We start from the raw sequence: 24,487 nt of genomic DNA, 5'->3' as shown, positions 1-24,487 counted from the left end.
TGCAATTGTTTAAAATATTTTTCTAATGGTTTTTCATCATTTGCAATCATTTTTGAGATTTTTAATGTAAAAAAAAGGTCACCTTTAAAAACGCATATAAACGCAAACGCGGCTAAACGCGGTAGCGGCGTTTTGCCGCGTTTTGCGTCTGAAACGTGGAAATTTTTGCTTCTGAACGCATTTTTTTGCTTCTGGAAAAACGAGATTAAACGCAACTGCATAAAAACGGAAAAAAACGAGACTGTGTGCATGGACACATAGGATAACATTGAATGAGTTCAGGGGCAGTTGAAAAAACTGTCCAACTGCATCTGAACGCGCGTTTAACTGCGTCTCGTGTGCATGAGGCCTCACGCAGCAGAGCCAGTAACAGAAAATAATGAACCACCAACTCTCACTTCAGCAGTACCTCTGTTCTTTGCACCTGTCACCCAGACCATGGGTTCTTCAGGCTCATTTAACCTTTACTCACAGTAACTCGCTGTACTGTCCCACTCTTAGTTTTTGAAAAGGGTCTCCCAGAACCCCATCCTCTCCCACTCAAGACTTACAAATCCCTCTCCTGGGCTCTCTAATTGCCTCAGATCTCTCAGTCCTCTGCCAACCTGCTTAGCTGTCCCAGCTCTCCTGGTCCTGCAGGCAAGGGAGTCTCTCCCACCCAGAATCTTGCCTTCTCAGTAGGTCACCTCTCGTGGCTGGCATGTTTCTGACTGAAAGCAACTGCATTGGCTCTGATCAGGCTTATATCGACCCTGCACACTTGTGTACTCAAGCAGGCTGCAGGTGTGTCGCAAAGTCTTGACATGGGATTGAAGGTTCCTTCCCACTGAAGGTTCCCGATTGAGGATTACCAACCCCAGAGAAAGCTTAAAACAGGGCTTTTCCCCCTCCAATACACATACTGGAGCTTCTCAAACTGAACATTTGGTAATCCTTTGCCATCTCTATAACAATTTACTAAACTCATACCGTGCCAGGGCCTTACACTGTCACAGTGTGAAGAAACTCAAACTGCTTGTACAGTGTCCTGACCTCAACCCTATTTAAACATATTCAAGGGGAGTTTCAACATCAGTATCTGACCTCAAAAATGCTCTTTTGGCTAAAAAGGCACAAAGTTCCACAGAATCACTGCAACATCTTTTTGAATGTGTTCCCAGAACAGATACGACATTTGTAGCTTCAAAGGAATGGAAAACTCAATATTGATGGCCATGATTTTTTGAATTGGAAATCCACCAAGCTCATATAGGGGTGTATCTACAAACACTAAGCCAAAGAGTGTATTGTATTACTGCGGTTTTCCTCATGGCTAGTTGATTATTAATACTCCACCTAGAGAATAATATCCCACCCAGGAACCACCTCTTTTTTTTTAAAAGGAAGGCAACTTTATTTTCTATCCAAGTTATTACAGAAAGTGTTCTCTCAAGTAATTGACCATTTTAATAAACCAATCCATTTTATACACTTCACCCACATTTTTACTTTATACCCTGTAAATCTTGTTCTTTACAGCTTGATCGTAGAATATTTATTGAAATTCTACACAAGTGAAGAAAGGCAAAACACGGAGGTGAATCGTAGAAATTAGTCAGAATCCAGTTATCATTTGCCTAAGACTGATCTGAAAACAATAAGGAAAGAATCTGACTGCAGTTTTCCTTCTTGTACTGTCACAGGGTTCCCCCTTTATTAAGCTAGCTAGAGGCTGTAATATATAAAGTGCCAATTACAGAGCATATGAACAGTGCAACATAAATCTTACCTCCGTACAAAGGATGAGTAAGATAGTCGTGCTCAGTCAAGCAGCGTCCAGCTTTTAATGCCTGTTGTACTATAGGGAACTTCTCACTTTCCACACCCTGAAAATACAAGACATTCATATTGGTGTTAAGGTTAGGTGGATGTAGCAGTCTAGCTTATCTAACCCCTGACACAAAGTGTGATCTAGCAACAAATATCCTTATTCATATAGGATAATTCAACTGAGAATAGATTCTAGTTTGGTAGTCTGGTGACCCAACTCATTATTTTTTTTTACTCTCCCTGTAAGTTTTTGGAGGGTACAGAAGAAGAAGTGAGAATCCCCCCCCCCCCCAAAGTTGGGTCAAGATAACCGGAAACTATACAGTGGAGTATTCACTTTGCCAAATCTAGCAGTTTTAAGTTGAGTATACCTGTTTAAGTTCCATATTTGTTTTCAGTAGTCCTAAAAGTAGTCCTAAAAGCTTTTTTACTAACCTTCTAAAAAAATGTCTTCCAGTAGAAGAAACTGCACTGTAATATCCATCACCAGCACAGAACGATCAAGGGTATACATATTTTTTCTTCACGGCCACTGCTGGCTTACATGTTTAGAAGGAATACCTTTTTCCTCAAAACCTAGCCTGGCTAGACTGTGAAGAAGAAGGTATTCCTTCAAAATATGTAAGCCAGCAGTGGTCCTGAAGTCCTCTCTTCCACCATCTGGAGACTATCATACCTAGATTGACTGCCACCATTTGGAGGCTTTTACAAAACAAATTTCTGTATCTTCACATGTTTGTCATTCGTTTTTACAAATAAATTTACTAAAAGGATAATGCACAAGGCTGGTGCACCCTCTTTTCTCTATTCCACCTCTCGATATTTAGGATACCCCTATCCTGGAGGGCAGCAAGGCCTGAGGAATTATCCTTTGAACATTAGATAACCCAGACATCACGCTCATGCGCAAGAGTATTTGTTTGCTGCTATACATTTTTTTTGTTAGGAGCATGCATTTAAGTGTGTGAGTACTTCCAAGTTAAAAGTGCATTAACATAACTTACAATGACTGTGATTTTTGGATTCAGGTGTTTTAGGGCAGCTGCTGATCCGGCCAATAACCCACAATGTCCACCTGCTGGAAAAATGACTGCATCCAAACTGGGCACTTGTTCATATATCTCCAATCCAACCGTTCCCAAGCCAGCGAGATACCCAGCACTGTCTTCTCTATTCAACAAAATAATAGTGTGTCAGATTGCAAAAAAGATTAGATACAGAACATGCAGTAGTCAAGTAAATAAGAGTATGATGAATATTTATATATAGGAAAAGAAAAGAAAATCTTCTTCCTGCTAAGGTTGTACATTTTCAAAAAAGGAATGGGGATACCAAAACCAAAAGCTTTTTGTTTGGAATATGGCTTTAATAAAGTGTATAAGGTGCAGAATTTCTGCCTAGGCCTTGGTAGGTATTGGAAATTAGAGAAATGCTCCCCATTTGGGACACAGACAATAAAAACACAGTTCTTACCCTTTCCAACTCTATCAAAGCAACATTTTTTTTTTTTTAAAGTTTTCGTAGACTTTTAGGCATGGAAAAATCAAATACATTACCTACTATAGTGTTTTGAGAACATCCTGAAACCTTCCTAATTGGAAAAATAAGAGCAGTACCTGGGTTTACTCTCAAAATCCATTTAAATCAAATTATTTTCTTTTCTCTAACGAAGTAAAGATAAGTCCCTATATGAAACATTCTGTTAAACGCATTAACTTTCTGCTGTTGTCTCCTCTGTTCCTATTCGATTTCTGTGCAAAAAAAATGCCTTTTATAGAACATTAATAACTATCTGAAATGCAGACATACTCTTCAATATACAGGTATCCATTTTCTTGTGCCAGTCTCCTGGCATGGCTCTGGGCATCTCTCGCTGTGGGTCCAAAAAGGATAACCATGGCCCCATAATCCCGACATATTCTGACCCGGTTTAGAGATGTTCCAGCTGACATGATAACAAACACTGGGATTTGTAGTTGTGCTGCATGGAAAGCCACTCCCATGGCAAAATTACTGTCTGTAGCTACAATGACGCCTTTCCTTTGCTGATCCTGTGGACAAAAGGAAAGGGAAAATAGATCACCGAAAAGTTAGCAATAATTTGTACATGATTGTAAAAGAAAATGGAAGACTTGACCTAAAAACATGATATAACAAAAGCCCATCACCATTTAAAGGACTTGTAAGCCCAAAAAACTGGTTTATATTTTGTGCAGAGTGAAAACAAAATACCCAGACCACAATGTGCCTAAGTATATTGCAATCTTTTTCATAAAAAGAAAAATATAAGCATTATCTCAGAAATCCTACATATTTTATTTTTCAATCTTTTTCTTAAAAAAAAAAATATGTAAGCATTATCTCAGAAATGCTACATATTTTAGAGAATATACAAATCCCTATATGCCTTATAAATACCAGAAATGGTATTGCACTAAAAGCGATCTATACAAAAGAAAAATGTTATTGTTGCATATATATTGTATACAAGGCCACATTTACCATTGGGTACGCTAGTTGCCTATAGTTCACCTTTGCCTATAGGTGAAAAATGTAAAGGGGTCATTTTTTTGGGATACAGTAGTTATTGGGTTATTATTTCACTGTATAAGAAGCAAAACAGTTACACTATAGCTTACTTATACATTGTCACAATCCTAAGTTGAACGCATAAAAAAAAAAAAAATGTTCATCCTAGCATGGAAGTGTTACTTAGGGCATCAAGAATGGTCTGTCTATAGGTACCAGTGAGGAAAAACCAGTCCTGACTGCAGTTTCGACATGTGTGGGCCCAAATAAACGTGTTTAAAAGAATAACTCCATCCCTTAGAAGAAGCAAAAAAATAAAACACCCAACACATTGGGCGGCACAGTGGTGTAGTGGTTAGCACTCTCACCTAGCAGTAAGAAGGGTCGCTGGTTCGAATCCCAACCGTGACACTACCTGCCTGGAGTTTGCATGTTCTCCCTGTGCCTATGTGGGTTTCCTCTGGGTACTCCAGTTTCCTCCCACAATCCAAAGACATGCAGGTAGGTTAATTGGCTACTGTCCAAAATTGGCCCTAGTATATGAATGGGGACCTTGGATTGTGGGCTCCTTTAGGGTAGGGACTGATGTGAGTGTGCAATATACAGGGAAAATTGTAGACGCTCACTCAGGTTGAACTGGATGGACTGGTGTCTTTATTCAACCTTACTAACTATGAAACATTTAAAAACAATAAAACAACCTTTGCTGCCTTAGGTTCTTCCAAAGATTGAATGATAACCAGTGTCATTCAACCCACTTTCCCTGAGCTCAGGCTATCATGTACACACCTCATGAGGGTGCGTCGTCATTTTGTCCTGGGCTCACAGCATTACTTAGGATTGCTTACTGCCAGAAAAGTGGCAAATAGAAAATGGACCATGTGCATCATGTGGCCAACTGTGAAAAAAGGTATTGTTCAAAATGTTTTAAAAAATACATGTGGTTGTAGGCAGGGCTTATGTTAGGTACCTTGTTTGGGGGGAAATCACTCACACAGAGAATGTCATGCACTGAGGTATTTTATGTAAATCTAGAGCAGGCTTCTTAGTACAACAGATTAACCAGTGTTTGACACTTGATACAACAGTACAGTGAATAATCAGCCTCAGCATATATCAAAACATGTTACCGGAGGACGGCTTCAGCTACAGAGAGTAGTGTTCCATAGCGGAATAGCGGAGAAGTGATTTCAACAATCTGCACTCGCTCTGCGCTACTGGACCAGCCACCAGAATACTACTCTGTTTACCCGAAATTCTTATGGTGTGACCTGCCTGTCTTCAGATCTGTACACACACTTGTACGCCAAGGCTCACATGGAAGCTCATCCACAGTCTACCAAGCTGACAGATTCAGGCTGCATTCACACCTGAGCGTAGCTTTTTCAAGCGTTTTTTTGCGGCGTTTTTTACCGTGATTCGCAGCGCTTTTTAGCGTGTTTTTTTACCGCGATTTGTGCAGGACAAAAGGTCACCAATGTTAAAAGAAGAAAAACGCCCAAATCTGCTCAATTCGAGTGACAAAAAAGGGTCTGGAACTTGTTTGAGCTTCAGGCGTTCGGCTTGAGGCGACATGTAGTGGAGATGTGAACCACCTCCATTGAGAATAATAGAATTTTTCCCCTCTAGCGTTTTGTAGCTTCAGGCTTCAAGCTACAAAACGCTCAGGTGTGAATGGGGTCTAAGAGCTTCCACTGAAGGGAACGTAGCCTTGGACAGGTACTGATCTACAGAATTCTGAAGATTTTGGTCATAGTAGTGAGGTTAAGCTTTCTCTTTCAAAAGGTACAGGATGTCCTTTGGTGAGTATGACCATAGCGCAGATGTAACTTTTCTTCCATAACTTTTGCCACTACAAGCAATCATTTGACAGCTAGACAAAATATAGGGTGGGCAAAAAGAAAATTGTCCCAACCTGCACACAACCTAAACTTCAACCATGCTGTATGAAAGGAAAACTGCAGAACTGCAAAGCCCATCTTAAAGCGGAGGTCCACCCTAAAGTGGACCTTCCGCTCATCGGAACCCTCCCCCCTCCAGCGCCACAATTGGCACCTTTCAGGGGGGAGGGGGGTGCAGATACCTGTACAGTACAGGTATCTGCACCCACTTCCGGGATAGCTCTCTGCGGAAAGGGGCGTAGATTACGCCCCTTTCCGCAAGTGCCCGCCCCTTTCCGCAAGTGCCCCGCTGCCTGCTGGGAAACACACAGATCCCAGAGGCAGCGGGGACCGTCCTTATTGTGCAGCGCGACTCGCGCATGCGCAGTAGGGAACCGGGAAATGAAGCCGAAAGGCTCCATTTCCTGATTCCCATACCCAAGATGGCGGCGGCAGCACCCGAGAGACGATCTAGAGATCGGCTTCGGGTGCCGACATCGCGGGCGCGCTGGACAGGTAAGTGTCACTATTTTAAAAGTCAGCAGCTGCAGTATTTGTAGCTGCTGGCTTTAAAAAAAAAAAAAAAAAACGCGGAGTCCCGGCGGACTCCCGCTTTAAGCTCATTCTATTTATTAGGACATTTGTGCTGATTCTCTTACCTCCTGAAGGGATGTGAGTAGGTACAACACTCCCCTCTCCTTGACCGAGCCTGTGTATTGCAAATATTCCTTCTTCAGATAAATATCCACCCCATACTGCTTTGAAATCCTTGAATACTAAAAATACAAAACAAAGAAAAAACAGAACTGCAATATCATATTAGATAATGATGTGAAATATCTTAATTAATCAAATATATAAATACTTGGATAATGGGGTATTTCATAATTATTTAATACCTGAAAGATAAATATTATGCTAGTCCTTACAAATCTGGGAGGTTTTAATACCAAAAGTGAAATATACGTATCTAATTTCTACAAAATATAAATTGTTTTACATTTTTGTGAAGAAAAAAATTCAAAATGTGACAAATGCACATGTAGCACCCTCTAGTTAAGTAGGTAAATTTAGGCAGGCCTTGCTGGTTGCCAGGCCTGTTTGTTTTCATTCTGGACTGGGAGTGGTTAAGGGTAGCAGCTGTGACTCATAAGCCACGCCACTTCACTGTCCCCTCCCTCTTCCTTCTAGAAAGTGCTAGAAGGAGAGGAGGGGGAAGAGAGGTGGGGTATCTTAAGGAGCCTTGACCAAACCCCAACTTGGATTGGCAGGCTTCCTTGAATACCTGGGATAAGCCCAGCTGGGTAGGAGTCGTCGGATGGAAGAGCTGGAGTGATTGTGGAGGCTGTCAGGGCCCATGGGGAGCTCCCAAGTCCTTGGGGTGGGGATAACCCTGGGCTGGGGCTCGGTGCATCCAGGAGGAGTGAAGAGATCCAGGAAGGAGAGGCACACGAAAGATAAAATAGAGGTCAGGGGGAGAGAACACTTCTAATAGTCTCCGGGGAGGACTACTGGTCGCAGCTGGGAGGGATGGTGAGTGAGCACAGTCGGGAGGACTGGGGAGGCACACCTGAGAGAACTGGGAGATTGCAGTTAAGATGGGTGCAGAACCAGAAGAGAGCATGTGAGAAGGGCAGTGGGGAGAGATCATTGCAGCCAGGCTGTCTGGCAGGACCCGAAGAGAGCTATCTTGGAGTGGCTTTGTTTTGACTAGTGTCGGGTACTATTAAAACACTTGTCAGCTTTTTTTTTTTTTTTTTTTTTTTTACTGTCTGTGTCTCATTGATGAGATTTGTCTTCATTTCCTTTCCCAGAAATATGACAGGAAGTTAGAAGAAATCTCTCCAAAGTGAGAGGAAATTCCTTCATAGAGATCACTAGAACAGGTGTCCTTATTGAAAGATTTTCCCTTACTCCCTGTTCAAGTGACAACTTTAACTGGTTGCCGACCAGCAGCCGCAGTTTTACTGCGGCAGAATGGCACGGCTGGTTGAAATGACATTACCTTACGTCGCTTCGCCTTTTAGCCACTAGGGGTGCACTGTGCAGCTGCAGCGTGTGCCCAGAGGGCGCGATGACAGCCGGACACCCGCGATTGCTCGTGACAGAGCGATAACAGGGATCTGTGTGTGTAAACACACAGATCCCCGGTTCTCTCAGGGGAGAGGAGACCCCAATCTCTCTCTTACTAGACAGTCCCACCCCCCTACAGTTAGAACACACCTAGGGAACACAGTTAACCCCTTCCTTGCCAGTGACATTGATCGCTGTATAATTGTCAATGGTCCCAAAAATGTGTCAAGTGTCCAATTTGTCCGCCACAATAACCCAGTCCCGAAAAAACAAAACAAAAAAAAACCTGCAGATCGCCGCCATTACTTAAGTCCATAAATCGAACCCCTATTTTGTAGACGCTATAAAACTTTTGCACACACGAATGAATATACGCTTATTGCGTTTTTTTTATCAAAAATATGTAAAATACATAATCGGCCTAAACTGAGGAAAAAATTGGTTTTGAAAAAAAAATGTGAGATATTATAGCAAAAAGTAAAAAAAAGTGTTTTTTTCAAAATTGTTATATATATATATATATATATATATATATACAGTGGTGTGAAAAAGTGTTTGCCCCCTTCCTCATTTCCTGTTCCTTTGCATGTTTGTCACACTTAAGTGTTTCGGAACATCAAACCAATTTAAACAATAGTCAAGGACAACACAAGTAAACACAAAATGCAATTTGTAAATGAAGGTGTTTATTATTAAAGGTAAAAAAAAATCCAAACCATCATGGCCCTGTGTGAAAAAGTGATTGCCCCCTAAACCTAATAACTGGTTGGGCCACCCTTAGCAGCAACAACTGCAACCAAGCGTTTGCGATAACGTGCAATGAGGCTTTTACAGCGTCCTGGAGGAATTTTGGCCCACTCATCTTTGCAGAATTGTCCTAATTCAGTTACATTAGAGGGTTTTCGAGCATGAACGGCCTTTTTAAGGTCATACCACAACATCTCAATAGGATTCAGGTCAGGACTTTGGCTAGGCCACTCCAAAGTCTTCATTTTGTTTTTCTTCAGCCATTCGGTGGTGGACTTGCTGGTGTGTTTAGGATCATTGTCCTGCTGCAGAACTCAAGTTCGTTTCAGCTTGAGTACACGAACAGATGGTCGGACATTCTCCTTCAGGATCTCTTGGTAGACAGCAGAATTCATAGTTCCTTTTATCACGGCAAGTCTTCCAGGTCCTGAAGCAGCAAAACAGCCCCAGACCATCACACTACCACCACCATATTTTACTGTTGGTATAATGTTCTTTTTATGAAATGCAGTGTTCCTTCTACGCCAGATATACTTGGACACACACCTTCCAAAGAGTTCCACTTTTGTCTCATCGGTCCACAGAATGTTGTCCCAAAAGTCTTGGGGATCATCAAGATGTGTTGTGGAGAAATTGAGACGAGCTTTGATGTTCTTTTTGCTCAGCAGTGATTTTCTCCTTGGAACTCTGCCATGCAGGCCATTTTTGCCCAGTCTTTTCCTGATGGTGGAGGCATGAACGCTGACCTTAACTGAGGCAAGTGAGGCCTGCAGTTCCTTGGACGTTGTTGTGGGGTCTTTTGTGACCTCTTGGATGAGTCGTCGCTGCGCTCTTGGGGTAATTTTGGGTGGACGGCCACTCCTGGGAAGGTTCACCACTGTTCCATGTCTTCGCCATTTGTGGATAATGGCTCTCACTGTGGTTCGCTGGATTCCCAAAGCTTTGGAAATGGCTTTATAACCCTTTCCAGACTGATAGATCTCAATTACTTTCTTTCTCAATTGTTCCTGAATTTCTTTGGGTCTCGTAATGATGTGTAGCTTTTAAGGATCTTCTGGTGGTCCCATACTGTGTCAAGCAGCTCCTATTTAAGTGATGCCTTGATTGTGAACAGGTGTGGCAATAATCAGGCCTGGGTGTGGCTAGAGAAATTGAACTCAGGTGTGGACAACCACAGTTATAGTATGTTTTAACAAGGGGGGCAATCACTTTTTCACACAGGGCCATGATGGTTTGTATTTTTTTTCACCTTTAATAATAAACACCTTCATTTACAAATTGCATTTTGTGTTTACTTGTGTTGTTCTTGACTATTGTTTAAATTGGTTTGATGTTCCGAAACACTTAAGTGTGACAAACATGCAAAGGAACAGGAAATGAGGAAGGGGGCAAACACTTTTTCACACCACTGTGTATATATATATATATATATATATATATATATATATATATATTAAATAAAATAAAAAAAGTGTCCAGCAATGTGCATTCATCTTTAATCATAGCACCGATGGACCCGAAAAATCTGTCAGAGGGGGAGCGGGGTCATCTGGTTACGTCAGTCGATGGCTCCGCCCTTGCCTATATAAGAGCGGGATCCAGGAACAGCCATCTACTTTCCGGTAAAGCCATAACTGCGTTGTGGTGCAGAAAAATGACAGCAGGCGCTCTGGACTGAAGAGTTCAAATTTGAAATATTTTGCTGTAGCAGGAGGCAGTTTGTTTGACGAAGGTCTGGAGAGCAATACAGTAATGAGTGACTGCAGGCAACAGTGAGGCAGGGTGGAGGTGCCTTGCAAGTTTGGGGCTGCATTTCTGCAAATGGAGTTGGAGAGTTGGTCAGGATCAATAGTGTCTCCAATGCTGAGAAATACATGCAGATACTTTTCCATTCGACCATACTATCAGGGAGGCGTGTGATTAGACCCAAATTTATTCTGCAGCAGGACAACAACTTTAAACATACAGCCAATGCTTTAAGAACTATCTTCAGCATAAAGAAGAACAAGGAGTCCTGGTAATGATTGTTTGGCCCCACAGAGTCATGATCTCAATATCATCAAGTCTGTCTGGGATTACATGAAAAGACAGAAGGATATGAGGCAGCCTACATCCATAGAAAAAAGAAAGGGTGGTCACACCAAATATTGATTTGATGTGGATCTCCCTTGGATCTTCTCTTCTCTACATTACTTTTCATTTTGTTAATTGACAAAAATAAAACTTTTAAAACTGCTATTTCGGAAAAAAAAAATATATATATAGCGCCGGTACTCCTGAAGAGTATGCGCTATGTCTGTAAATGTAGTTTTTTCCAATTTCCCAAGACTATAATTGAGTCTTGGGGTTAATTGCTCTAAATTGTGGTTTTGGCATCAGTTTGGCTGGGCTGTACTAATTTTCTGCCTGGTCATAGGTGTAGGTAGCACCTATGACCAGGCAGAACATTGTAGGTAGACAGGCATTGGAACCCAGTCTGGTTGGACGCATTGGGTATCAGTTTCTCTCTCTGAGCCTATCAGAGGGTGCGTTGTCTCGCTGTGTATTCCGGGAGAGTGTACTTAAGGTGCTGAAGTCGCGTGGTTCTGGGTTCCGGTCTAGAAGTATGTTCTGACTCCATGGTCCTGGTCCTCCTGACCAGCCCCCAGGGACCCTCATGGCCTGGGGTGCGGATTCATCCGTTTCCGAGTCTCGAACTGGCTAGTCCAAGGCACAGTAACTGGAAGGACGATGCTAAAGTGGTCCGGTGCAGTCTCGGGTTTTGGAGAGGCCCAGCAACTCGTCATGCAACCAGGGGAGGACACCTCGGAAGAGGTCCATGCAAGAGGCTGGCCTGCTGGTAAGAGCCTGGATGCTGAGCTGTATGGACACTAATTGAATCCACATTTCTTACGGTATCACCGGACCGGCTGCAAGATACTGGTACCGTAAGAAAGTTCCTATTCTCATCCTTTGGTTACAACTAAGTTCCTGTGAGAGACTTTGTGTTCATCTAAAGTTTGCAACCAAGTCTGTGGCAGAGACTTTGCTACGTTTGAGTCATTTGTCGGCTGCTAAATCCATAAACCAGGATTTATCCGACAGTGGAAATATCCAGTTGCGAGTGGCTATTCCCTGGATTACCTAGAGAGAGACATTTAACCACTTCAGCTCCGGACCAATAAACACCTTAAGGACCAGAGGTCTTTTTCCAATTTCGCACTGCGCTGCTTTAACTGGTAATTGCGCGGTCATGCAATATTGCACCCAAACGAAATTTGCGTCCTTTTCTTCCCACAAATAGAGCTTTCTTTTGATGGTATTTGATTGCCTCTGCGATTTTTTATTTTTGCGATATAAATGGAAAAAGAGCGAAAATTTTGAAAAAAAATGATATTTTCTTCTTTTTGTCAGCTATTTGCTGAGGGCCATGTTGAGACCATTGAATATTTTTTTTTGTCCCAAGGGATTGAATAATGACAAAAAATAAAAAAATAATTTTTTTTTTACAAAAAGTTGTCACTAAATGATATATTGCTCACACATGCATTGGTTATATGTGGAATTGCACCCCAAAATATATTCCGCGACTTCTCCCGAGTATGGGGATACCACATGTGTGGGACTTTTTGGGAGTCTGGTCGCGCACGGCACCCCGAAAACCAATCACCACCTTCAGGATTTCTAAGGGTGCAAATTTTTGATTTAACTCCTCACTACCTATCACAGTTTCGAAGGCCATAAAATGCCAAAATAGCACAAAACCCCCCAAAAACCTGGCGGTGAACCTAAAAAAATAACTAGCTACCTAGCGACACTGATGCAGCGATCAGAAAAATTATCGCTTAGTGACACTGGCAAAAGGGGGTGAAAGGGTTAACTAGGGGCAATCAGGATGTTAAAACCATTATTGGGTAGTATATCGGGGTACCTAGCGATATAAAAACCTGGCGGTGAACCTAAAAAAATAACTAGCTACCTAGCGACAGTAGCGACACTGATGCAGCGATCAGAAAAATGATCGCTTAGTGACAGTGGCAAAAGGGTGAAAGGGTTAACTAGGGGCAATCAGGATGTTAAAACCATTATTTGGTAGTATATCGGGGTACCTAGCGATATAAAAACCTGGCGGTGAACCTAAAAAAATAACTAGCTACCTAGCGACACTAGCGACACTGATGCAGCGATCAGAAAAATTATCGCTTAGTGACACTGGCAAAAGGGGGTGAAAGGGTTAACTCTAGGGGCAATCAGGGGGTTAAATCTTTATTGGGGGGTGATGGGGGCTACCCTGGACCTAACACTAACTGCCCTGACAGTTTTTACTTTTACAACTGACACTGAATGCATTGATCAGTAAAGAAATGATCAATGCAATCAGTGACACTGTGACTGGGGGGGGGGAGGGGGGGCGGGGGGGGGATCGGGGGGCGATCGGGGGGGGGGGGGTTTGTGTACCTGTGTGTACCTACATGTCAGTGTAGTGTTGGTGCACACTTACTATTAGCCTTCTCCTCGTAGTCCGGTCAAAAAGACCGCCCCGAGGAGAATGACATCACTTCCTCCTTCCTGTGTAAACAATACACAGTGGGAGGAAGTTCGTCATTGGCCAGGAGCGATACAGAGGGGGTGGCCAGAAACCAACGGCCATCCCCTCATCACGGATCGCTGCTGGAGGGAAACGGACCACCGTATCCAGCGGGAGGGGGTCCGATCGGACCCCCCACCCGCTGGAAGGCAGGCACGTACATCTACGTGCTTGTGCCTGCCTGTGCCATTCTGATGACGTATAATGGCAATACGGTGGTCCTTAACCACTACAATACAGGGCACTTTCACCCCCTTCCTTCCCAGCCCAATTTTCAGCTTTCAGCGCTCTATCGCTTTCAGTGACAATTGCGCGGTCGTGCTACACTGTACCCAAATGAAATTGTTATCATTTTGTTCGCACAAATAGAGCTTTATTTTGGTGTTATTTATTCACGACTCCGTTTTTTTTTTTTTGCGATATAAGCGCAAAAATAGCGGAAATTTGGAAAAAAAACAATATTTTCTTTTTTCTATTTGAAAAGAAATCCAATAAAATCTAATTTTGTCATAAATTTAAGCCAAAATGTATTCTGTTACATGTTTTTGGTAAAAAAAGATTCCGTTAAGTGTATAATAATTGGTTTGTGTGATCACGGACATATGTACGCAAATGATCATGTACATATGTGTGCAGGTGATCACGTACATATGTGTGCAGATAATCATTGGGACATGTGATTTTAGTGGGACATATGTGGGGGACATGTTTTTATTATTAGGGACATGTGTTTTTATTATTTGGGGACATGTATGTTTTGGGGACATGTGTGTTTTGGGGACATATGTGGGGACTGTGTTTGTACTGTGTGGTGTGTTGTGTGTTTACACTACACTGATGATCAGTGAGTAAAAAGCTGTAAAAAGCAGCCCATACTCACTGATCATCAGCCGGCTGCAGCGTTCTGCTCTCCTCTCCTCAGCGGTGACTTCCGTGTGAGGAGAGGAGAGCCGATTGCCTAGCAACCGGCTGTTTGTTTACATCACATGACGGCCGTGATTGGACACGGCCGTCATGTGATCAGGAGGGCCAATCACAGAGCCCTCCTGCCGATCTGAGATGTGCCGTGTCCGGGTGACACGAGCACATCGGGATCGCGCCGCTGCGCGGGCGCGCGCGATCCCGCTACTCCTGGAGGACGTTCCTGAACGTCCTATCAGGAGTAGACGGCTCCCACCCGGCCGTATATATGCATTGGCCGGGTGGGAAGTGGTTAAGTGGTTAAGTATCAGCAGTTTCCAAAGTGCCTGAGCTTCCATACCTATACTATCTATTCCCAACTGAGAGACTGTTCTGTTCAACGTTTTAAGCAAATCAAATAAGTGTAGATCTCTGCAGTTATTGGGCCATCAAACCCTCGGGAACCCCTAGATAAGAACGACGATATATCTCTATCTCTCTATCTCTCTATCTCTCTATCTCTCTATCTCTATCTCTATCTCTATCTCTATCTCTATCTCTATCTCTATCTCTCTATCTATCTATCTATCTATCTCTATATCTATATCTATATCTATATATATACACACACACACACAATTTTTCAGTGTAGCTTTTATATATTTTGTAGACACCGTTGACCACATGTAATACACTTAGATACACTTTCCAATGTTTAATGGTCAAAATGCAAAAATAATATATTAATTTCCATACTGTATTTTAAAAATTTCAAGTCTACGCCCTTCTTTTACTCTTTTACCCCCTCCCCAACACACACACACACACAATTTCCTGAATTCTGTGACACGTATTTACAATGTCCTGTGATTAGGCACTGCTGTGTCACACATTTCACAGAGCCTGCCTTCCTAACTACGGAAGTGTTGATAGTAGGATTTCTAAGAGGCAGAGCCAGTACAGTAACTACAGCTTCCCAGCAGCAAGGTACTAGGGGGTTTGTAGTTCTTAGAGATTCAAAGTAAACAACAGAGGAGAAGCAGAGGCGTAACTAGAACCTTCAGGGCCCCGGCGTAAGAAACCGTAAAGGACCCCCTTTCCACCTGAGCCCCAGGCTTCTAATTTTGGGAGAGCAAATATGGACATCCTCCCAGAACCCTGCCTCCCGCATGCCACATGGGGCGCACATACAGTGCACTCTGACACAGCTGATCACAGATCACCGCAAAGGGCCAATCACAGTGGTCCTTTACCATGCAATCAGCTGATCACATGTAAACAGACTTGCTGGTTATCGGCAGTCCTTTCCTCCCATGCTGTGGCTGTGTGAGGAAAGGAGAGCCATTAACTGGCAAGACTGTTAGTACATTGTTTACACTGATAATCAGAGCACTGATCGTAAGTGACCTGATTATCAGTGCCACCTATCAGTGCCCATCAATTCTGGCCATCAGTGCCACCTATCAATGCTCATCAGTGCCGCCTATCAGTGCCGCCTATGCAACCTATCAGTGCCACCTATCAATGCCACCAATCAGCACTCATCCGTACAGCCTAACAGTACCTCCTCAGCAGTACTCTGAGCCTACAGCATCTCTCTTATAACAGCTCAGAGCCCTGCACTGACAGTCCCCTCTCCCTCCTCCCTCGCACAGATGGGAGAGGAGAGAGGCGATCTGCTTTCTTCCTCCCGCCCCTCCCCTCCTGTGTGTGCCTTGCGGGAACTTTGAAACCCAGCAGCTGAATGATCACATTCAGCTGCTTAGCTTCACAGTTCCTGCGGTGCACACACAGGAGGGGAGGGGCGGGAGTAAGGGAGCAGATTGTCTCTCTTCTCTCCCATCCGTGTGGGATAGGAGGGAGGGAGGACTGTCCGTGCAGGCTCTGAGGCGTACGGCAGAGACACGCTCTGAGCTCAGAATCCTGTGGCCAGCGGCCACCCTGCCCCCCCCCAGAACACCAGGACCTGGTCGCAAGTGCGATATTTGGGACCCTGGTAGTTCCGCTAATGCTGCAAAACATGCAGGGAATCCAGGAAGTTGTGGAAAAATATGGCCACTAGACAGCCAGAACTCACAACACGGAAGGAAACATTTCAAATAAGCTTATATTGGAGTGTCAATAATGACTATCGTTTGTATTAATATCACAAGGCAGAAATGAAAATGTACAGTATGCCGTAGCCTGTAACCATAGATCTCCTTTATGCAGTGTGACTTAGTGATTGTGTCATTTATGCCATAATAGAAATACATAACTAAACATGCGGCCACCAATGGTACTGGCCATAACACAGCTCATTAGCGCACAATTTGTGTAAACCATAGCGGATGTCATACCATGCAAGGGGTTTTCAGAACGCCATTTTGGATTTTGAAGGCCGCTGCACTGATGTCCTCAAATCTCATGAATTCGTTCTTTGGTCGCACACTGGACTTCCTCACTTTTGGTAGCACTGGCTCAGCATCTCCTTTTAGTGCTTCCTCTGTGTTTCCAGCTACTTTCTTCTCCCATGTGGTCAGGTCTCCATTGAGGTATTCTTCTTCCACAAAGTCCTTCAGTCTCTCAGGATGGATGGGTGGTCCGTTTTGGTCACATGGAGCAGGACTATTTTTAAGATGCTGACCTTTATCATCTTTCTGTGAGATACTGTGCCTTTTGCCTTTGCCCTCATCATTTCTGGATAAAAAAAAAAATATATATATATTTATATACAGTATATTAATATTTTCCAGGACTCCTATGGTTAGAACTTCTACCTAAAATGTGTAGCTGCAAACTAACCACAGCTCTTACTAACTTGTTAAGCTTTAGGTAGAACAAGGTATTCTGATTTCCAATAGGTAAGAAATCTTGTGAGGAATCTTCCACCAGCGGTTATACACACACACAGCCTCTTACCGTTAATTGTGGACCACCTAATAAATCGGTCACTTGCGCTTTTTACAAATCAAATCATGGCAACTACACGGTACATAATCAGAAGTTTTGTGCCTTCTGAAATCACATTGCATTGCTTTGTGGTATTAAAACCCTTCTCCAGGTAAAGATTTCTCACTGTCAGTACTTATGAAGCTGTTTTTATACTCTAAATCTGCCTTCCGTGTCCATCGTGGGCATGGTTTCTGTAAGTGATGATCAGTGGATCCAGCACTGTGGACTTTCTGACTTGTCACCTCTTCATGGCTTTTGGCATTGATGTGGACACTTAAAGTAGGACCCTTACTCTTCTGCCTGGAGTTCAGCTTTTATCTACACACCCACTCAACTGAAATAATAAATAGGTTTACCATAATTAATAACATGCCAGGTGTTGGTCTACATACTTGTTTTATTAAAGTCCTAATGGAAGAATTTAAGCTTTGTAGACTTTACCATACTCACAGGAAGCCTATGGGATCATTGAAGAACCTCATCAGAAGTCGCAGATCACTACTCTACCCTATGTGAGCCTAGACAGACAAATGATAGAAGCAGTTTTCATGTCTGGAAGGATCTCTAATGCCTTCCTTATTCTCTATCCTGCTGTGAAAATATACAGATGGCAAGCAGATACTGCAGCAGTTTGAATATAAACAAATCAGTGTTCACATTGACTATGGTCTGTGACAACGAGAAGAAAAAGTAGGGGTAAAAGTTGTTTCAACTTGGAGAGCTGACACGTTTTGAAAATGCACTTATCCTTATGTTAGTAGGGTGTTAGTATGGCACACCAGTGTAAAGGAAGAAACACATATACTCAAGGAGATTTATGGCAAGACACAGATTTGTGCAATAAATAAATCATACAAACATATCTTTTGTCAGTGCTTGGATGCACCGTTAGGAATAAAGGCTAATAATCCACAACATTCTGCGATGGTACCCGTTAAAGCGGAACTTCACAATCTCAATCAACATTGATTATTTTTAGTTCTCATGCTGCTAGCATTAGTAAAGAGATAGGACGGAATGTTCAATTCACTCGTTTTAAAACTTTTACATTTCTTTGGCTACTTCCTGCTTTCCATGCCTAGGCAAATGTCGTCATACATCCCAGGAGCCTTTAGGATGGGAGGAGCCATTTGGTCAGCTAAGCACACCCTCCTGCCTACATGCCTGAGCTAAGGGCAGATGGATTCCGGGAAGTAAATGTGACATGAATCATCTGCCCTTACACAAGATAGCAATGGTCAGAAATGCTAGGGATGTGTTTTTCAAAGTGATGTCTCAGCAAAATAAAGCATGGAGACATGGATGGATGGGGGAGTTTACTTTGGATATTAAAAATAAATAAAATTGTGTGTAGCACTAACCCCCAAAGGAGCTGCTGGTTATTTGTCTTTGTCACAGACGTTGTTGCAGAACATGTAGAGAAACTAAGCTTTAGAACACTTGTAGGATACCTGGCTCTTTCAGCCTGGTTGGCGATAGCCACAAGACTGAATTCTCTCAGTTACTTCAGCCCTTCCAGGCTCGTGTTAAGAAAACCAACCTGTACGTGGTGTTCTTCTAAAGAATCCTCCCCTGGAATGCTTGACGTACACTGGGTCTCTCCCCAACCAGAGACGGCACCCAACCACCTCGGAATCCTCCTCTAGTTTCCTTGCCCCGCCTAGCCAGCCCCGAGACATTAAAGTCGGGTGGATCCGCACCCCAGGCCATATCCTTCCTGGGGGCTGGTCATGAGGACCAGGACCATGTAATCAGCTCTTCAAACTGGACTGGAACCCCGAACCACGTGATGTCCGCATCTTAAACACCCTCTCCCAGAGGGCACAGTGAGAGGGCCACTCCCACTGACCTGGCTCCGAGAGAGAGCAACTTAAGCACCTAACCAGACCATAGTTGCACGCCTGCCACAAGAGACAGTGCCCCCTGTGGCCAGGCTGAACATCTCACAGTCCAGTCAGACTGATGCAGAGGTCCAATTTAGACAAATAAACCCAAACCAAACTGCAGTTCAGGCAAAATTTAACTTGGAAAAATGCATAGCGCGTGCTCTTCAGGAGCCGCTGCTACATGCGTTTTAGTTATTGGTGCTCAGATGCAGTTTAGTACTGCTTTATGTAGGGGGAAGTTGGTCATCAACATAACGGTGTGGCAGTTCTAAAAAAAAATAAAAGTACCACTTTTGGGGAAGGGGCATAGAAACACTCTGGTTTAGGGTAAGCAATAGTAACTGGGCAAGGTTTTGTTGCCTGTGTGATTGCTCCAAAAAACTGTCAAAACCAGTTGACCGAGTTAAAGTTTTTGAGAACCTACAACCATCAGATCGCCTAATCCAGATGAAATTAGTCACATTGGGAAACTGTCATCCTGCGTCTATGAGAAGTTTAGTTCCAACAGGGTCTACTTTTAATGCACAGATTTCTGTGTATGCTGAGGTGCATGTTAATGGGGTCCAGCTCATGCATAGGGGGCTGTGAGATCTGAAAAAAATAAAACTCACAAATAAAAATGGAAAAAGGGGACACAGGGACTTCTGGAGCTCTCATTCAATATGCAGAACTAGCAGGCTATTACGTAAATGTACTGATGATTTTTGTCTTTTTACTAAACTTCCCCTAAATCAACTTAGTAGATAAATGCACCGTTTAGTTTTTCATGCAGCAATTACCATGTTTAGAAGAGATAGTTAGATTACATTCAACATGAAAACTGATGACATAACCAGATAATGTGGCAGCACTCGGTGAAGGAACAAAGGGAAAAGACTGAAATCCAATATTTAGCATTCTGATCCTCTTTCTATGACAGAAATCTGTAGAGCAAGATTTTCATGCCTATAACCCATTAAATTAACCACTTCAATACCGGGCACTTAAACACCTTCCTGGCCAGACCAATTTTCAGCTTTCAGCGCTGTCGCACTTTGAATGACAATTGCGGTCATGCTACACCGTACCCAAACTAAATTTTTATCATTTTGTTCCCACAAATAGAGCTTTCTTTTGGCGGTATTTGATCACCTCTACGGTTTTTATTTTTTTGCTAAACAAATAAAAAAGAACGAAAATTAAAAAAAAAAAAAAATTTTTTTGTTTCAGTTTTAAAACTTTGTAAATAAGTACATTTTCTCCTTCACTGATGGGACTACACTGATGGGCACTGATAAGGAGGCACTGATGGGGCTGCACTGATGGGTACTGATGGGGCTGCACTGACTGGTACTGATAAGGCGGCATTAATGGGCACTGATATGTGGTGCTGATAGGTGGCATTGATGGGCGAAACGCATGGGCACTGATAGGCGGCATGGATGGGCATCGATGGGCACCGATAGGTGGCACGGATGGGCACTGATAGGTGGCATTGTATTGTACTAATAGATGCCACTGCCAAACAATAATGCATGACAATCAGTGATGCCCATTGTGGGCATTGATTGGCATCCATTGTGGTCACTGACTGTCATCCCTGGTGGTCACTGGCATCCCTGGTGGTCTCGGGTGGCATACCTGGTGCTGGGCATCCCTGGTGGTCTGGTGGCGTCCCTGGTGGTCCATAGTGGGCATCCTGGGGGGGGGGGGCTGCGCTCATAATCAATCAGCACAGACACCCCCTGTCAGAGGAGCAGCTGATCGCCTCTCCTCTACTCGCGCCTGACAGATGCGAGTGAGGAAAAGCCGATCAACGGCTCTTCCTATTTACACTGTGATCAGCCGTGATTGGACACGGCTGATCACGTGGTAAAGAGTCTCGGTCGGAGACTCTTTACCGAGATCGTAGTTGTGGGGTGTCAGACTGACACCCCACAACAACGATTGCAGCGATGTGCGCCCCCGGGGGCGCGCAGCAGCTCAATATTCTGAAGACGTCATTTGACGCCCAGTCAGGATTTTGAAACCACTTTTCAGCCGTCATTCTGCTATATGGTGGCCGGCAAGTGGTTAATTTTCGTGTAATTTCAGCAGAGTTTATATACAGTTGACTTAGGACTTCACACACCATTGTATACTTGTGGGGAAACAAAACAAAGAAACCAAAGATCTTGCGGGAATTAATAAAAAGTGCCAGAAAAATGTTATCTCTCAACTGGTGCCCCGTACACACAAGCAGATTTTCCGTCTAAAAAGAACTTGGATAGTTTTTCCAACGGAATTACGCTCAAACTTGGCTTGCATACACACATTCACACAAAAGTTCTCTGAACTTTCGACTGTCAAGAACGCGGTGACATACAACACTACGACGAGCCGAGAAAATGAAGTTCAGTGCTTCCGAGAATGTGTTAATTGTTTCTGAGCATGCGTAGAAACCTTGCACGTCAGAATTGGTACAGACAATCTTTTGCTGGCTGGAATTCTGCCAGCAAAAGTCCGATGGAGCATACACCCGGTCGGAATTTCTGACCAAAAGCTCACATCTGACTTTTGCTGGCAGAATTTCTGATCATGTTTTTGGGGCTTAACCCATACCAAATAATCCGCTTCTATCATTCATTTTCTCCCATACAGCTTAAAAAATTTAAATGTAAAAAAGGCTGCACTTAAATTGATAAAAAAACATTAAAATGTAACATATTTTGTAATCCCCCCCCCCCTCCTTTTTAAAAATCTTTGCCAAAAATATATGCGATACAACTACGCAACTGAATTCCTAAATAATTATACTTCTCAATGTAATCTTATGCAACCATCTGTTTCTGATCTGATTCAGCCAAGATAATCTGTTTTCCACTTTTACAAGAAAAAATTGCAATGTTGTACTGTAATACATCATAAACTACCCATAGATGGAGCGATTTTCTTTCCTGCAACCAGGAAAGAAAAATCGCTTGATTTCCCCCACCAATACTGTGTTGAAGGGGAAATCCTTCCCACCCCCACCAGGAGATTTTTGCTAGTGGCGGTTTTAGTCACATGTAAAATCTGAGTAACTGAGTACATTCAGCCTGCCCATATATGGTTCCAATCTCGGCTGGTTCCTGCTGAACCGTCCAAGATTCAAACTGTCTATGATCAGCTTAAAGATTTCTGTATTTTTTCTCTCTCGTTTCACTTATTTCTCTCTGTTGCCATGCAGTCCCCCTTGCATCTTTCAGTTTTTCCGCCAGCATGAGCCTAACACCACATAACCAAGACCACCATAATACCAGGTAAGGGCCAACTTTGGGTAAGTAAGAAGATGTAAACTCAGAGTTTTCCAACAAGGCATCCTGACGCAGGGGAAGATTTCATCTAGCCCAGCTGGTGGTAGACGAAACAAACTCTCAAACGGCATCGCCCATTAGGGCCACAGCCATGAATCATTGTTACCACATATGCAGCAGGATGGGGCACCACCTGCAAACAATTCAAGATCTCAAGATCCAGGGCAGTGGGGAATTTCCAATATTCTCGAACTTCAAGCAGCATTCATGGCGTTGGCCACATTACTGCCTCACATACAGGGTGGCCCAGTCCTGCTCCATCTGGACAACATGGCAGCAGTGTCCTACATACAGCGACAAGGTGGGACGCTCAGCCAATCTCTCCTGAGAGAGGTGGAACCAATCATGACACAATAATATCTCCCAGATTTGAGGGCCATATATCTTCCAGGCTGTTGTGTTGAGACCATTGGATCACGTTGTCCCAAAAGTGGCATCGATATTTCACCTTTCCAGTGAATGGGTGCTTCCAGCATTCCCTGCAGAATCAGATGCTGATCTGCATGAGTTGGACATTCCGAAAAGTCCTCAAAGCCTATCTCCAGGCTACTTCTACATTCGGAAAAACTGACAGACTTTTTCATCATCATCATGAAAATGTAAATGGAAAGTGGCCTCGGCCAGAACCATCTCGGCCTGGATAGTAAAAACTATTCACGGGGCATATAGAGTGGCTGGGAAGGATCCTCCAGAGGTGGTTAGAGCTCACTTAACCAGGGCGATGTCTTCTTCTTGAGCGGCATGGGCAGGATGGTCTCTGGAGACAGTCAGCAAAGAGGCTAGCTCGTCATCACATCATACGTTGTTAAAACACTACAGGGTGGATCCAGCAGCTCTTACTACAGTAGAGTTTGGGAGGAAAACCATCCAAGCTTTTATGTCTATTGTCAAATAAAGACTAAGTTTGTAGCATTAAACCCTCCCTCTCAAAAGCTTCATTATGTATCATATGTATGCTGCCATGTTGGCATCAGGAAAATGGAAAATTGTATCAAATAATATAAATTTTCCTTTCCTGACGCCAATACATAGCAGCATACAAACCCTCCCTCTGATCTTTGTGCTTTATACAGAGAATGGGGGAGGTAGCTCTCAGTCAGACTTTTATATCGCTAAACAGGTCCTGTGGGTGGATATAGGTGCGGGGCTATATCATATATATGCTGCCATGTATTGGAGTCAGGAAAGGAAAATTACGGTATTTGATACAATTTGCCATTTTCCTTCTGACCTCCTGCTGTCACATGCAGGGACCTTCGGGGATCTTGCTTTTAAGCATGCTAAGGGGTATAGTTGGAAAATCCCCTATTTGTTATAAGAGGGGTGGGCAAGACACCCATGCTTTCTTTGACCCTATATTTTCTACTGTCTGCTTTAGGTGGGCACTGCAGCAAAGGAAAGGAAGTTGTGCTTTGGACCACATTGCCAGTTTGGAGCAAATCTGCTTTGCAAGTGAATGAAACCACCACTTCTAACTAAAGGAGACACTGAAAATACAATTAAAGACACTTTTAGTTTTGGATAGGGATTAGAACACCTATTGGGTTTTTATTGCTGTGCCCTTTGTTGAGATTCACCATCTACAATTTGTGCTATTTACCATTATTATTGAAAGTGAAAGTAAAGAAAATCCCAAATTTGGGGTTGTCCACAGAACAGTAATATAGAGGAAATCTGCCAATGGGGATACTAGTTCTGGTGACCTGGAGGCCTCAAGGGATTCCCTCAATTTGCAGGGATTTCCTCTCACGTCCTGTTTTGGCTATGGGACACAGATGGCAAAAATAAACCTATATAGTTCTTCCTTACTCTATATCCAAATGGAAAACAACCGAAAATTGTTTCATA

The 24,487-nt window shown here is 43.2% G+C and overlaps 1 protein-coding gene across 5 annotated transcripts in view; it reads right to left on the bottom strand.

Annotated features, from left to right (window-relative positions):
• The window catches only part of LOC143930060 (L-threonine ammonia-lyase-like), a 107,137-nt gene that overhangs the window by 62,406 nt on the left and 20,244 nt on the right, over nt 1-24,487 (bottom strand). For all 5 annotated transcript variants that reach the window (XR_013262695.1, XM_077453963.1, XM_077453965.1 and 2 more), the window contains 5 exons: nt 16,845-17,184; nt 6,878-6,994; nt 3,619-3,860; nt 2,814-2,979; nt 1,769-1,865 (listed from right to left, as the gene is read on the bottom strand). Coding sequence is in view for 4 of the 5 variants with exons in the window: in XM_077453963.1 (XP_077310089.1) it covers nt 1,769-1,865; nt 2,814-2,979; nt 3,619-3,860; nt 6,878-6,994; nt 16,845-17,184 (962 nt within the window). In the remaining variant the exon portion in view is untranslated. The remainder of the gene's footprint in view (nt 1-1,768; nt 1,866-2,813; nt 2,980-3,618; nt 3,861-6,877; nt 6,995-16,844; nt 17,185-24,487) is intronic.

This window comes from Lithobates pipiens, unplaced genomic scaffold, assembly GCF_037356315.1.
Source record: "Lithobates pipiens isolate NorthernLeopardFrog02 unplaced genomic scaffold, aLitPip1_a1.2 Scaffold_25, whole genome shotgun sequence".
NCBI lineage: Eukaryota > Metazoa > Chordata > Amphibia > Anura > Ranidae > Lithobates > Lithobates pipiens.
The sequence above is the reverse complement of the archived record's forward strand: the minus strand, read 5'-3'. Positions and strand labels throughout refer to the sequence as shown.